Raw genomic sequence first — 13141 nt, forward strand, 5'->3', positions numbered from 1 at the left:
ACCCAAAGCCCCTTTCAGTTCCTTCCCCACTTTGGGCGGAACGGGAAAGTGCCGTAGCATTTGGCACCCCCTTCTTCGGGTGTCTCGGAGCCTCTCTAGGCTTAGGGCTTTTGTATTTGATTTTTTAACCCTTCGAGTATTTCCGCATACGGCTAATAAGCTTCTGTGCTGAAGTTGACTTGGCTAAGGATGGGCGGATCGTGTCCGTTTTGGGTACTCTCAGTTTCTCGCTTTCCGTCCTGAAGTTCAGCTTTCCACATTTCCACATGCAGGTTTGTTTGTTTAAAGTCTTTATGAAAATTCATCAGCATTCTTCGGGTGAAATCTTCCTAATAACGCAAGCATTCCTATGTGCAATTTTGCCTCACCTGCAGGTTTTGGTAAAGCAATATTCCCAAATGGAATCGTGGAGTTGGAAGGGACCCCGAGGGTCATCTAGTCTAGCCCCCTGCAATGCAGGGATCTCAGCTAAAGCATCCATGACAGATGGCCATGCAACCTCTGCTTAAAAACCTCCAAGGAAGGAGAGTCCACCATCTCTCGTGGGAGTCTGTTCCACTGTCAAACGGCTCTTACTGTCAGAAAGCTTTTCTGAATGTTTAGTCCAGGCTTCCTCAACCTTGGCCCTCCAGAAGTTTTTGGCCTACAACTCCCATGAACCCTAGATGATAGCAGGACCAGTGGTCAGGGATGCTGGGAATTGTAGTCTCAAAACATCTGGAGGGTCGAGGTTGAGGAAGCCTGGTTTAGTTGGAATCTCCTTTCTTGTAGCTGAAAGCCATTGGTCCAGAGGAGGAGAAAACAAGCATGCTCCCTCCTCCATGTGACAGCCCTTAGGATATCTGAAGATGACTATCATGTCTGCTCTCAGTCGCCTTTTTCCAGGCTAAACATACCCAACTCTTTCAAGCGCTCCTCATAAGGCTTAGTTTCCAGACCCTTGACCACCTTGGTTGCCCTCCTCTGCGCACCTTCCAGCTTGTCCATATCCTTCTTAAATTGTGGTGCCCAGAATTGGATACAGTATTCCAGATGCGGTCTGACCACGTCAGAATAGAGTGGTACTACTACTTCACCTGATCTGGACACCACACTTCTGTATAGTGTATACTCCTGGAATGCATTTTTGTACAGTATGTCATTTTCGCAGTTAAATGCATTTTTACTCACAGTTTACCCTAGTTTTTGCATTTCCGTACAGACACTTGGCTGGATAAATGCACTGCAGAGAAGTCCAAATTTTGAAGGATGGCTGTGTTTTGGTTCGTGTATTGTTTTGGAAAGTGCAAATTAGCTTAGTTCCTCTTTAAATGTCAACTGAATATCATTTCTCCCTCGAGGGCTTCTTGTCACCCCAACCCGTGACAATGTGTGCTGGTTGTCCCAAACAACTTTCGCATTCCAGCCCTTTAAGAAATGATACTTGCCAGTAATGGACACACACACACACAAAATAATAATAATAAAAATAAAAATCAATATATCAGTTTTTCCAGACTCCCAAGTGCCTTGAGGCCAAACTAGACATGAGTTTATTATCCACACCTTTAGACCTTGCATGACTAATTTAAAAATAAATATCTGATAAAGGCACGCCTGAGGGAGGATAGAATCCTAGAGAATCGTAGAGTTTGAAGGGACCAGGAGGGTCATCTAGTTAGTAGTCCAGGAATCGTTTGCCCACCATGGGGCTCGAGAGGAAAGAGTTAATTTCAGGTACCGCCTCTCTGTGGGCGGAGCTATTGCAGGAAGAATGCCGGGGAGATCCATGACGCGGCTGCAGCTTTTCCTCTGTAAGTTGGGACCCTCGCGTGGAAGTGGAAATGGGGCGGGGGGGGGCTTTCCTGGGTTAAATATATGTACGGTACTGTAGTGCATGATGGAAGCCAGAACTCCTGGGTTCACCAGCAGTGAATCGCAGATTAGTTCTTCTGACACACTAGACCACTAGTCACAATCTAGCTTAGATCCCACTCCTCCTTCTGTCTTTCGGTGCAAATGCTTATGAATTAATTGCAATCTGCATTTTGTGTTTGCGAGTGTAGAACCAGAGATCGTCGATTATTCCCGATAAAAGATGGGTGCGTGTGATTTTTCTTTCTGCCCTTTTTCAAGGGGCTCGTAACCTTAACACGTTTAACCTTCTGCACTGGCCGCTTTTCGCTGCGGAGTTCTGTGAATGTTTACTCGGATACCCTGTGCTGAACGATCTGGAGGAAAATAAAGTGTGAATAGTGGGGGAAGGAAAGCTAAGAACACTCAATAGGAGAAAGTTATAAACCAGCACTCTTTTGATGGCTTTCCCACATTTTGGACACCAGGTGTGTTTGCTGAGTTCTGTTGGGTGCCGGTGAAATCTCTGCATTGGTCTCCTTGTCGTGTAAGAGGGAAGGCCGTTTCTCCTTTTCCATATTACAGAGGATCCATAAGGCTGATCTTTGTGTTTTTATTCTCCTTTGAGTAGCTTCCTGTCTCATTAAATCACAGGTGGGGAACCTTTTTCAGACTGAGGGCCACATTTCCTTGTGCGGGCAGTCTTCTCAGGACCAGAGGCAAAAGGGTGTGGAGCAATGAAAATAAATGGTTCCTTTGTACAACAGGCTTAATAACTTGGCACACACTCACACACCCCTCTCTATCCCGGCCCTGCTCTAGATCCTTAGGGACCAGTTCCCATTTACTTCATGGTTTTCGAGTGGGTTCCAGAATTTACCGTAGCAATTCAGCAGTGTTCCAGTAGATTATATTGATGGATTGTGGGGTGTTGGTTTTTTTGTAGGATTCTTATTTACCAGCCTCAAAATGAGCCATTTCCAAAACTGCATTTCCATATCACAACAGTCATCCCCCCCATTTGTTTCCAAGATTGAACGTCAAGACAGAACCTCTTCCGTCCCATCCAAGCCATGTCTGTAGGCTCCAGTCTGGTGAGGATGAGTGCCCTCTTCCGGCCACGCCTTCTGATGTTACTGGACCACCCGCATCGCGCTGTCCACGCCTCCTGTGCTGCCTTCGCCGGACACAACAAATGGTCCAAGGTCAAAAACATTAAGGGTCCGAAGGATGAAGCTCGGGGCCGTGTCTTCCAGAAGCTTAGCATGTTGATCCGACTGGCTGTAAGAGGTACAGCGGCAGGATTTCTGTTGCTATTCTGTAATGGAAGCGGAGATTCCTAGCACACAGCTAGGCTCCCATGTTTCCGCTTGCTGCGTGGCAAGTGTGCCACCGGTCTCTGGCAAGCATGGGCGAACCCCAGCTTTGCCCACATACTTGGAGCAGCAAATCTGGTCAGTGGCCATCCCCGCAGTTCCTGTTCCCCAGCTCCCAATATTTATACAGAATGCACTAGACTACATTCCCCTCCATTATGCTGCATTTTCTTATTCTTTTTTTGATAATTCTTTTTATTAATTTTCAGTTACAGTCCAATAATAGCCTCATTATAACAATACCAAATTATAATACCATTACTAATACCAATCATTCAAATACCGAATTATATAATTTAAGTGGCCACTAGATTTGATGGTTTGATGATTTTCTTCATTTCTGCATTCCAAAATATTATTTATTTCAATTACATTCCAGTCAAAATAATAATCCCTTATACAACAGCTGCAATATTAATAACTTCTATTCATGTTGGCACATTAAATGATTTATAGAACTACAAGCAAGGCACTCAGACTATAGCCTAGTTCTTCCTGTGTGTGGCAATTATTCTGTCCCTGGTGTTTCTTCCTTACGCTGAATTTTCAATTGTAAACAATTTAGGGCAAAGACCCTCTTGCGTTCCCATCATTCTGCGAAGCGAGACAACGCTTTATGATAAACCATTCGTTTAAGGGTAATCTTCTGTCTTCCTGCGTTGTCTTTGCCAGAAGGTGGACCCAACCCGGAACTGAACACGAATCTTGCCAATATTATTGAGCAGTGCCGCAGCAAGAGCATGCCCAAGGCCTCCATCGAAGCAGCACTCACCCGCGGGGTACGTTTCTGAGCTGTTTGGATTCAGGGCGCAGATGCGGATGCTGCCACCTCTTTTGTGTGAGAGGAGAAAGTTGTCTGTGTGTGTGTGTGTGTGTGTGTGTGTCTGTGTCTGGTGGGGTAACAAGGAAATGGTAGTGATTGGAAAGGGGTTGATTGGTCTGTGTCACTCACCGTCCTTTGTGTCCTCAAGCCACCCTTACCCAAAACTTAAATTGGTAGTAAAAGGTAAAGGTAAAGGTACCCCTGCCCGTATGGGCCAGTCTTGCCAGACTCTAGGGTTGTGCGCCCATCTCACTCAAGAGGCCGGGGGCCAGCGCTGTCCGCAGACACTTCCGGGTCACGTGGCCAGTGTGACATCGCTGCTCTGGCAAGCCAGAGCCGCACACGGAAACGCCGTTTACCTTCCCGCTAGTAAGCGGTCCCTATTTATCTACTTGCACCCAGGGGTGCTTTCGAACTGCTAGGTTGGCAGGTGCTGGGACCGAGCGACGGGAGCGAACCCCGCCGCGGGGATTCGAACCGCCGACCTTTCGATCGGCAAGTCCTAGGCGCTGAGGCTTTTACCCACAGCGCTACCCGCGTCCCTAAATTGGTAGTAGTAGTGGAAAATCTTTTGATTCTCCACATGGCACTGAACTACAACTCCCATCATCTAGGTGTGGGTGTGTCTGTTCCTCAAGATACAACTTACTGTTCTTTTCAACTTTTCTCTTTTGGTAGGAAAAAATCAAATCGTCCTACCTTCTGTATGGGGTGCGAGGCCCTGGCGGCTGCACCCTACTAATTGAGATGCTGACGGACAATACGAAAAGGTCCTTCAATGAAATCCGGCATCTTCTGAACAAACACGGGTTAGTGTGGGGGTGAAGTGGTCGGCTGGGGGTGGGGACCACATCTGGCTTGCAGTGGTTGAGAGGGTCTTACTGGGTTGGAGGAGAGGGTTCTGGATTATTTGCTTCCCGGTGGTCACAGTGCGGCTTTTCTGGATTCCCTTTGGACTGGAGAAGTTCAAGCATTCCCCATCATATGGCGATGGCGGACAGCAGATGTTGGCTGGTCCTTCTCCTCCGTGTTCCCCACCGTCCCAACCTCTTACTTGTTGGTGCTGAATCTCCAACGGCTCCTTGACTCAGGCAGATTCCCCATGCATTTCAGTGTTGCAGCTGCAAACATTCAACTCCAATGCTTAGAGGGCTGTGGGGCTGGGATATCAGGGGCAGGACAGAGGCGGTGGAGACAACACATCCTTGCTCTCCCCACCTCATCTCTACATGATGGGGAACATGTGAGGAAGATTCTGTGTCCAGGGCAGCTGTCTACCAGCTCCATCTGGTACGCAGGCTGAGACTCTACCTGCCTGCAGACTGTCTTGCCAAAGTGTTGCATGCTCTGGTTATCTCCCCCTTGGACTACTGCAATGCGCTCTACATGGGGCTACCTTTGAAGGTGACCCGGAAACTGCAACTAATTCAGAATGCAGCAGCTAGACTGGTGACTGGGAGTGGCCGTTGAACTACATTGGCTCCCAGTACATTTCCGAGCACAATTCATAGTGTTGGTGCTCACCTTTAAAGCCCTGAACAGCCTCGACCCAGAATACCTGAAGGAGCATCTCCACCCCCATCGTTCAGCCCGGACACTGAGGTCCAGCTTCGAGGGCCTTCCGGCAGTTCCCTCACTGCAAGATGTGAAGCTGCAGGGAACCAGGCAGAGGCCTTCTTGGTAGTGGCACCCACCCTGTGGAACACCCTCCCACCAGATGTCAAGAAAATAAACAACTACAGAAGACATCTGAAGGCAGCCCTGTTTAGGGAATTTTTTAATGTTTGATGTTTTATTGTGCTTTTAATATTCTGTTGGAAGCCACCCAGAGTGGCTGGGGAAACCATGGGTCTCCTACTGGGTCTCCCATCTGTGACCTTTGGCTCTACTGGCTGGGGCTTATAGGAGCTGGCATTCAGAGTGTGTCAAAATGCCAGCCTTGCCCAACCTGATGCCCTTGAGACATTTTCAACTCCAGTTACCATCTACTGCCAGCCAGCATGACTGCTTTGGCTGGGGCTTATGGGAGTTGTACTCCAAAGTACTTGGAAGCCTCTGGGTTGGGGAAGCCTGCAATAAGGGGTGTTTTGGTTGGGGTTTTTTAGTTTCTCTCTGGGAGGAGAGGAATGTACTCTAGTAAGTTGAAGGTGGGACCATAGGAACCTGATTTCTCTGGGAAGAACATGGTTAAATAATGTGTGTATGATACAGGACTGAGGCCTGCACGTCAGGCATGAGTTCTGTATGCAGCCTCTGAGCAAACCATATTCCCGCACTGCTTCTAGTTTTGAACGTCACTATCACTTAATGTCTGTGCTGGGGGGCGGGCGGATTGCTGCCCCCCACTTTGTGTTCCCTGCAGAGGACAACTTGTCGACGGGGCCCAACATAACTTTGAGAAGAAGGGCGTTGTCACGGTGAGCAGCGAGAACCGGTCCGGCAGCACCATCACCTTGGACCAGGCCCTGGAGCTGGCTATCGAGGCTGGAGCGGAAGATGTCCAAGAGGAGGAAGATGAGAACGAGAAGATGCTTCTGAAGGTGAGAGGCAGGTTTCTCATGCAGCTGCACTACCGTGTTCGAGTCTGCGAAGCGTTTGCAGCTGAATGCCTTTCTTCTTTTGCCCCCTTCTGCCCAGTTCGTTTGCTCTGTGCCAACATTGCGCCAGGTCCGTGAAAAGCTCGACTCGCTGGGCCTCTGTTCTGTCTCTGCCGGCCTCGAGTTCATCCCGACCGTCAGCACCCAGTTATCGGACGAGGAGATGGATCAGGCGTCGCGGCTGCTGGAGGCTCTGCGGGACAACCTGGATGTCGTCCGGGTGTACGACAATATTGCATAGATTGATGAGCCTCCCTGGAGAACCTCTCTCGGCATCAGCGGGAGCGGCAGAAGACTGCTATAAGCTGCGGCCTGATGTGCACCATGTCAGAAGCCTTGCTGCAAGGTCAAATTTGAGGTACCTTTTCTGAGCAGTTAAGTTTGGCAGCCAGGAATGAGGGTTACTGTGCTGCTGACTTTTCTCTCATAGTTAATGGTACCTTACCTGGAGGCAGGCCCACACGGTGAGCAAAATCTAAGGGGCCCTCGAGCAGCTGTGGATGTCAAGTGAGCACTCTGGCAAGGCTGGATTCTGGCCCTGTTTTGCACACTTCTTCTGCTGGAAAATCCAAGGAGTGTTCACTACAAAGGCCTCCTCCTTGAAGCCGCAACGTTCTCTGGAGTTCCAGTACTGAAGCAAGGTCCATGGACTTTTAGTCATGAGGTTATTCATGAGCCAGCAATGGCATAGTTACTGAATGCCTCACTACCTCACCACCTGACTCGATGCCCAAATGATCCAAATGGGATTTTTATGTTTTCTCTGGCATTGTTTGGAGGTGGGTGTGATTGCTCAATAACCCTGCAAGGGCAAAAACCTTTGATAACATTGCCTACTTTGTAAGAGTGAAAGGCTGCAAAGCAACGTGAGGCCGAAAGCAGGTGTCATGTTTTTAAGTGTGGTGGAAGCAGTCTGAAAGCTCACATGTATTTTGCCTTGGAAGACATTTGTTGTCAAGAGGCAGAAGATGGTGTGTTCAACAAGCCACAATTCATGTCTTTATCCTGAGTGTTGCCTAACGTTTGGAGAGAGGTAATTAAAGTTTTGTGTTTGCTGTAGCCTTCTGGTTCTGTTGCATAGAGCAGAAGTGGGAATAAGGAGTTTTGACTGGGAAATTTTTGCCTTGTGCCTGAATGAACTCTCTCTACACTCCCTTCAGTGAATGCTAAAGAGAGAGTGTTTGGGAGTATGTTGGCAGCTAGTACACGTCTTCAAAACTATTTGTGTATGTTGCCAACCGTTCCCTTATTAATGTGTGTAAATGTACTCTCTGCACTTGAGGCTGCTGCCCTTTTGGTATTTGTTTGGTGGCTGCGCATACGAATGTGTGATATTAACAGGTGGATACCTGCATGCCTGCATTTTAAGCATCTCCCTGTGCCTGCATTGGGTGCATGTGAGAGTGTGGATTTCACTGGACGTCTACCAGTGCCTCACTATGTGAAAATTAACTCCTTCGTCTCTTTCCAAGTACCCGTCCTTTCAGTCTCTCCGTGTTTATGTACTGTGGCTTTTACACGCTAGCTCTACGCTATACACTGTCATTTTGTGAAGAACCTACAGAATTCACAGTACACCTGCGAAACTACAAAAAAAATAACCTACTACAAAGAGTGGGAACATATTTCTGCATCAATGTGCTCTGGTTCAGGATGGCAGTGTGTGTTTTTTGGCAGAAGCTGTGTCAGCCATTTTAGTCTGAAACTGGTTTTTGTTATACAGTGGCACCTCGGGTTAAGTACTTAATTCGCTCTGGAGGTCCGTTCTTAACCTGAAACTGTTCTTAACCTGAGGCACCACTTTAGCTAATGGGGCCTCCTGCTGCCGCTGCTGCACGATTTCTGTTCTCATCCTGAAGCAAAGTTCTTAACCTGAGGTACTATTTCTGGGTTAGCGGAGTCTGTAACCTGAAGCGTATGTAACCCGAGGTACCACTGTATATATATATAGTATGTACCATTAAAACAAAGCCCACTGCTTCCTACCCTGAAAAAAGCCAGCCCTCCCAACTATTGCCAAAATCTGACCAAAACTGGGAGATTGTGGAGGCCAAGAAGTCAACAAGAGAGAATCCTTTAATGGAACTGTGTTCTCACATACCTGATCTCAAAGAGTCCTGCAGGCAGGGGCAAAATTTCAAACAGCTTTATTACAAACAGATTTCACTGATGAGTCCTGTACACAAGCCTCTTATCATACAGGCCCAAGAAAGTAGAAGAACCTGTCACAATGCTTTGTTCAGTCGCCATCAGCTCCTCCTCCGATGCAGATGTCTCTTTGTAGAGAGTTAAGCATGCCCACATGATTCTGCCAATACTGGCCTAATTCTGCTCCGGCTTGACCCAAGGAAACCCCCAACCATTAGTGACAGTGATTTTCATTAAAGCAGAAACACCGAAAGAAGAAAATTGACAAGCAATCATTTGAAGTACTTATTTCAATAGTGTGTGTGAATGTAAATACATGGCTACTCCAGGGGAGAGACAGCCAACACATTGCCCTCCAGGTGCTGTTAAGACTGCAATTCCTATCATGCCTGATCATTGGCCATACTAGCTCAGGCTGATGGGAGCTGTAGTCCAACCGCATCTGCAGGGCACCACATTGGCTACCCCTGTTAGGGTGTCTCCATGCAAACTGATGCCCATGAAGAATAAAAGAGACAGCTCCAGCTTCAAAGCAGAACTAGCAGTTTATGACATCTATGCAGTTGCAGCTACTAGAAAACTCAGGTGGAATAATGGACGGCTCCGGCCTGTGGCCTCCGGCCCAATTCAGTCAGTGTCACTCTCTGGGCTTTGGGGGATGGGGGACCCTCCTGAGGGAGCGCAGGGCAGAAAAAGTTCTGCATATCCGTTGCCGCTCGGTGGGGAAGGGGTGGCGGTGGGGAAGTCCAGGCCCACAGGCCCAGCCAGGCCTTGGCTTTGGAAAGCCTCATAGTCAGTCCCAGGGTTTCCTGGGGGCAACCCCTCAGGAGGGGGGCCATCCGCTTGGCGGCACACCTCAAAGCGCAGCCAGCGGTACCCGGTGCACTTGCGAGCTCCTGGGCAGCTCTGGATGAGGTGCTGAATGGCCGGGTGGGAGAGGCCAAAGAACTCGGCCCCTGCCGGCTCAAGCTGCGCTGCTCCCACAGCCTCCAGAAGCTGAGCGTGGCAGGCGTCAGGAGTGGAGCCAGCGAACACGCAGCCCGGCTCGTCCTCAGGGGCAATCTCAAAGTGCGGCCTGCCACCGCCGTCCTTGATCTGGCAGGTGTAGAGGCAGCGGTGGACTGGTCTGCGGGTGCTGGCGAAGATCCTGGTGCTGCAGTAACCGACGGGATAGATGGCCGTCTCTGTGTGGAAGCCTGGGCGGTCGGGAACAATTTCCCCCAAGCTGTAGACGGTCAGTGGACCCAACACAATGGGTAAAACCGGCCGCCCGGAAGGATCCAAGGGAAGCGGCGGAACCAGCCGGCGGACGCTGAGATCGGGGGCCGCCCTGCGCTTGGAGGCCCGGCCGTTCTCTTTGCCTTTGCGTTCCCGACGGGGCTTGCGGGCAGCCGGCTCATCCGGCGAGGGCTGCGAAGCGGAAGCGACGGCCGGCAGAGGAGGCTCGTCTTCCGCCAGGGCTTGCGCTTGCAACAGGCGAGCGAGCAGGAACCGGCGCTCTTCCCGGACACGCAGGTATTTCGCCTCGAGCCTGGCAATCTCGTCGCACAGAGCGGCGTTCTCGTAAACCAGCACTTTGGCCGCACGGCGCAGGCGCCGGAATTTCAGGCGGTAACGCTCGCCTTGGTTTTTGCGTAGGGTTTTCTTCATGGCAAGGGGGGTGGGCAGGATGGAAGGGGGCTCACTTGAGCAGAGAAAAGCTGGGGAGGAGAAAAGATTCAAGAAGCAATTCAAACATTAACACACACACGCACACAAAAATCATACAAACATTTCCAGCTCAATATTATCCCCAGGATCAGAGTGAATAATCATCTTTCATAATGCTAAAAAGGCTCAGATACACATTCAGATGAACAGTATACACCTTGGGTGTACTGCTATCCCTAAATCCAGGCACTAGAATGTTTTTGTACCTTCAGGGGTGCCTGAAATTATGCTCAAAAGTACATAGGATCTTTTTCTCTCTCTAACTGGATCTTCACCTGCACATGATACAGAAGGATCACTGTGGGTTCTTAGCAGCATCTGCTCAAAGAATCTCCTACAAGGAAATTGCATGAGTTTTCCATTCCGACATTTCCATCCCATTTTGCTACCATTTCCCTCCGGTAGCAGTAAAATATTATGGGATTTTAAGAGGCATGACTTCCTGGCCAGTTTCTTATTTTAGTTATTAAAAGCATCAAACAAAGGGCAGGCAGTTCTGTAGCAGTGGGGTAAACTGGAGTAATAGAAAATATTAAACACAACCTCCATAAAACTAGGAGTACTTAGCAAAGCTCCTCTCCGGAATGGAAATGGAATGAGGAAGCCGTAGCCAAAGAATTTAGAGAGCTTTGACAGCAATTGATAAAATTATGTATAGCAAGGATGGGGAACCTCCAGAGGTTGCTGAACTGTAACCATAATCTCTGGCCATTGATCACATTGGCTGAGGGCTGAAGGGAACTAGAGTGCAATATCCGGAGAGCCACAGGTTTCCCCATTCTGATATGTAGTGTGGATATGTGTTTTCCCACATCCCTGTTCCATATTACACCATACCGCCCTGTGATCCTCAGATGAAGGGTGGTAAAAACAAGAACTCAGGGTGATTCAGTGAAATGTACTGGCAGTAGGATCATGACAGATCAGGTGACTGGCCCATCTAGTCTAGCATCATGGAAGGTATTTGTCCTATACACACACGTCATACATGTAAAGCACATGCAACACACGTTTACAGCTCATGGCTCCCACCCCTAAGAATCCCCCGAGTTAAGGGTGCTGGGAACTGCAGCTTTGCAAGGGTAAAACTACAACTCCCGGGTTTGTTTTTTTGAGATGCCGCATGTTTTAAACGCATGGTGTGGCTCTGTCGTCTAAGTTTTACTCAAGGCAGACCCAGTGAAATTAATGGGCATGACGAAGCTAGGGCGCGTTCATTTCAACAGGCCTACTCCTGAGCAAAACTTAGTTGCCTACCATCCCTGCTCTCACAGCGGCCAGCCAGATGCAAGCCTAAAGCAGCACCGAGTTGCAATTTATGCTTGCAACTTATGCTGAATTTGGGGCGACACATGCAGCGCTTTTGCCAAGGAAGCGGCTTCAAATGATGCAACTGCCTGCAAACAATCGATGCTCAGCCACGGGACCCCCCCCCCATTCCCCTCTTTCATTTGCAGCCCCCCAGCTTCTCACCCAAACGTTGCTGCTGCTGCTGCTGCTCCCTTTGCTCTCCCGGAAGCTCTGGCGGGGACCGGAAGCTTCCCTGCGCCGCGCGCGCCGCCTGCGTAACCCTTTCCTCCCTGGACAAAAGGACAGCCTGTTTTCCAATCAGGAAGGGCGGGGGGGGATCGAGGAGGGGTCGCCAACCTTTTGCTTCGGACGGGGCATCAGCGGGGTAACAATGTCAGAATGTGGTCTGAAAGGTCCTGAGCGATGCTGGTCACAGTGCGAAAAGCCCTCCTCGTTGCGCCTGGCGCACCTCGTGCTCCCTCTGCGGAGTGGGAGCCAGCCCTGCACTGCTGCTGCATCGCTGTCTCTCTAGGCCGGAGAAAAGTCATATCCCTACGCCTGCTGAATAGCACAGGAGCCCCATCAGGAGACAAAATCTGCAACTGGATTCTCGGAAGGGGTTAGGGAGGGAAGCCAGAATTCCGGCTGAGAAGGAAGTGGGGAGTCTTATTTACCAAGGGGGGTGGTACCAGGTTCAAGTCCTGGCATCTCAGGTACTCCTGGGAGAGGCCCCTGCCTGAAACCCTGGAGAGCTCCCGCAATCCGTGTTGACAGTATTGAGCGAGACGGACCAATGGCCTGATTCACTTTTCCATTTTTTCCCTATGAGGTGTGCAACATGCTAACAAACACTGCCTTGTTTCATGTTAAATGTCACCAGAGCTAGGGGGAAATGGCCGTACAAATCCTCCTCAAAATCCTCTCCTGCAAAATTTCGTGCCAAACATGTTACTATTTTTCCCCCCGACATCCTAACACTGACTTTCAGCGACATCTGATGGTATCTGATATTTGACATCCAATATTAGATAGGTAAAGTGGACCGTGAGACTTCTGAGTGCGTGTAAACCACCTAAGCTAATGCCCTCCAGATAACAAACTAAATATCGATGTATGTAATTTTTATTTCTTAATTATATTTAGTGGTAGTATGGCTGTATTGTTTTTTGTAACATAAAACCATTCAATAAAAATTATTTTTTTTAAAAAAAGCTAATGCCCTCCGGAACATGGTGTGGCAGTAAATTCCGGAATAAAATTTTTAAAAGATTGTTTGGGGTCTCTGCACGTGTTCAAAGACAATTTCGCCTTGACTTGACATGCTCTGGGGGCACTATGTCCTTCCTGTCACTGAAAGCATATTT

General features: G+C 49.0%; 2 protein-coding genes across 4 annotated transcripts; one reads left to right on the forward strand and one right to left on the reverse strand.

Moving 5' to 3' along the window:
- The first annotated feature begins 79 nt into the window (after positions 1 to 79).
- Positions 80 to 7688, forward strand: TACO1 (translational activator of cytochrome c oxidase I). 3 transcript variants are annotated; one of them, XM_028703484.2, is made up of 6 exons: positions 80 to 272; positions 2866 to 3123; positions 3882 to 3988; positions 4711 to 4841; positions 6395 to 6572; positions 6670 to 7688. In XM_028703484.2, the coding sequence occupies exons 2-6, from the start codon at positions 2907 to 2909 to the stop codon at positions 6868 to 6870; spliced, it is 834 nt and encodes a 277-aa protein (XP_028559317.2). In that variant the 5' UTR covers positions 80 to 272; positions 2866 to 2906; the 3' UTR covers positions 6871 to 7688. The 3 variants fall into 3 exon arrangements, with proteins under 3 accessions (XP_028559317.2, XP_028559315.2, XP_028559316.2); XM_028703482.2 differs by lacking the exon at positions 80 to 272 and adding an exon at positions 1644 to 1793; XM_028703483.2 differs by lacking the exon at positions 80 to 272 and adding an exon at positions 1836 to 2321.
- A 1072-nt stretch (positions 7689 to 8760) lies between these two features.
- Positions 8761 to 12973, reverse strand: TBRG1 (transforming growth factor beta regulator 1). The gene is made up of 2 exons (XM_028703481.2): positions 12135 to 12973; positions 8761 to 10477 (listed from the first exon to the last, which is right to left on the reverse strand). The coding sequence occupies exon 2, from the start codon at positions 10425 to 10427 to the stop codon at positions 9405 to 9407; it is 1023 nt and encodes a 340-aa protein (XP_028559314.2). The 5' UTR covers positions 10428 to 10477; positions 12135 to 12973; the 3' UTR covers positions 8761 to 9404.
- Between the last annotated feature and the right edge of the window lie 168 nt (positions 12974 to 13141).

This window comes from Podarcis muralis, chromosome 13 (assembly GCF_964188315.1).
Source record: "Podarcis muralis chromosome 13, rPodMur119.hap1.1, whole genome shotgun sequence".
NCBI classification, from domain to species: Eukaryota; Metazoa; Chordata; class Lepidosauria; order Squamata; family Lacertidae; genus Podarcis; species Podarcis muralis.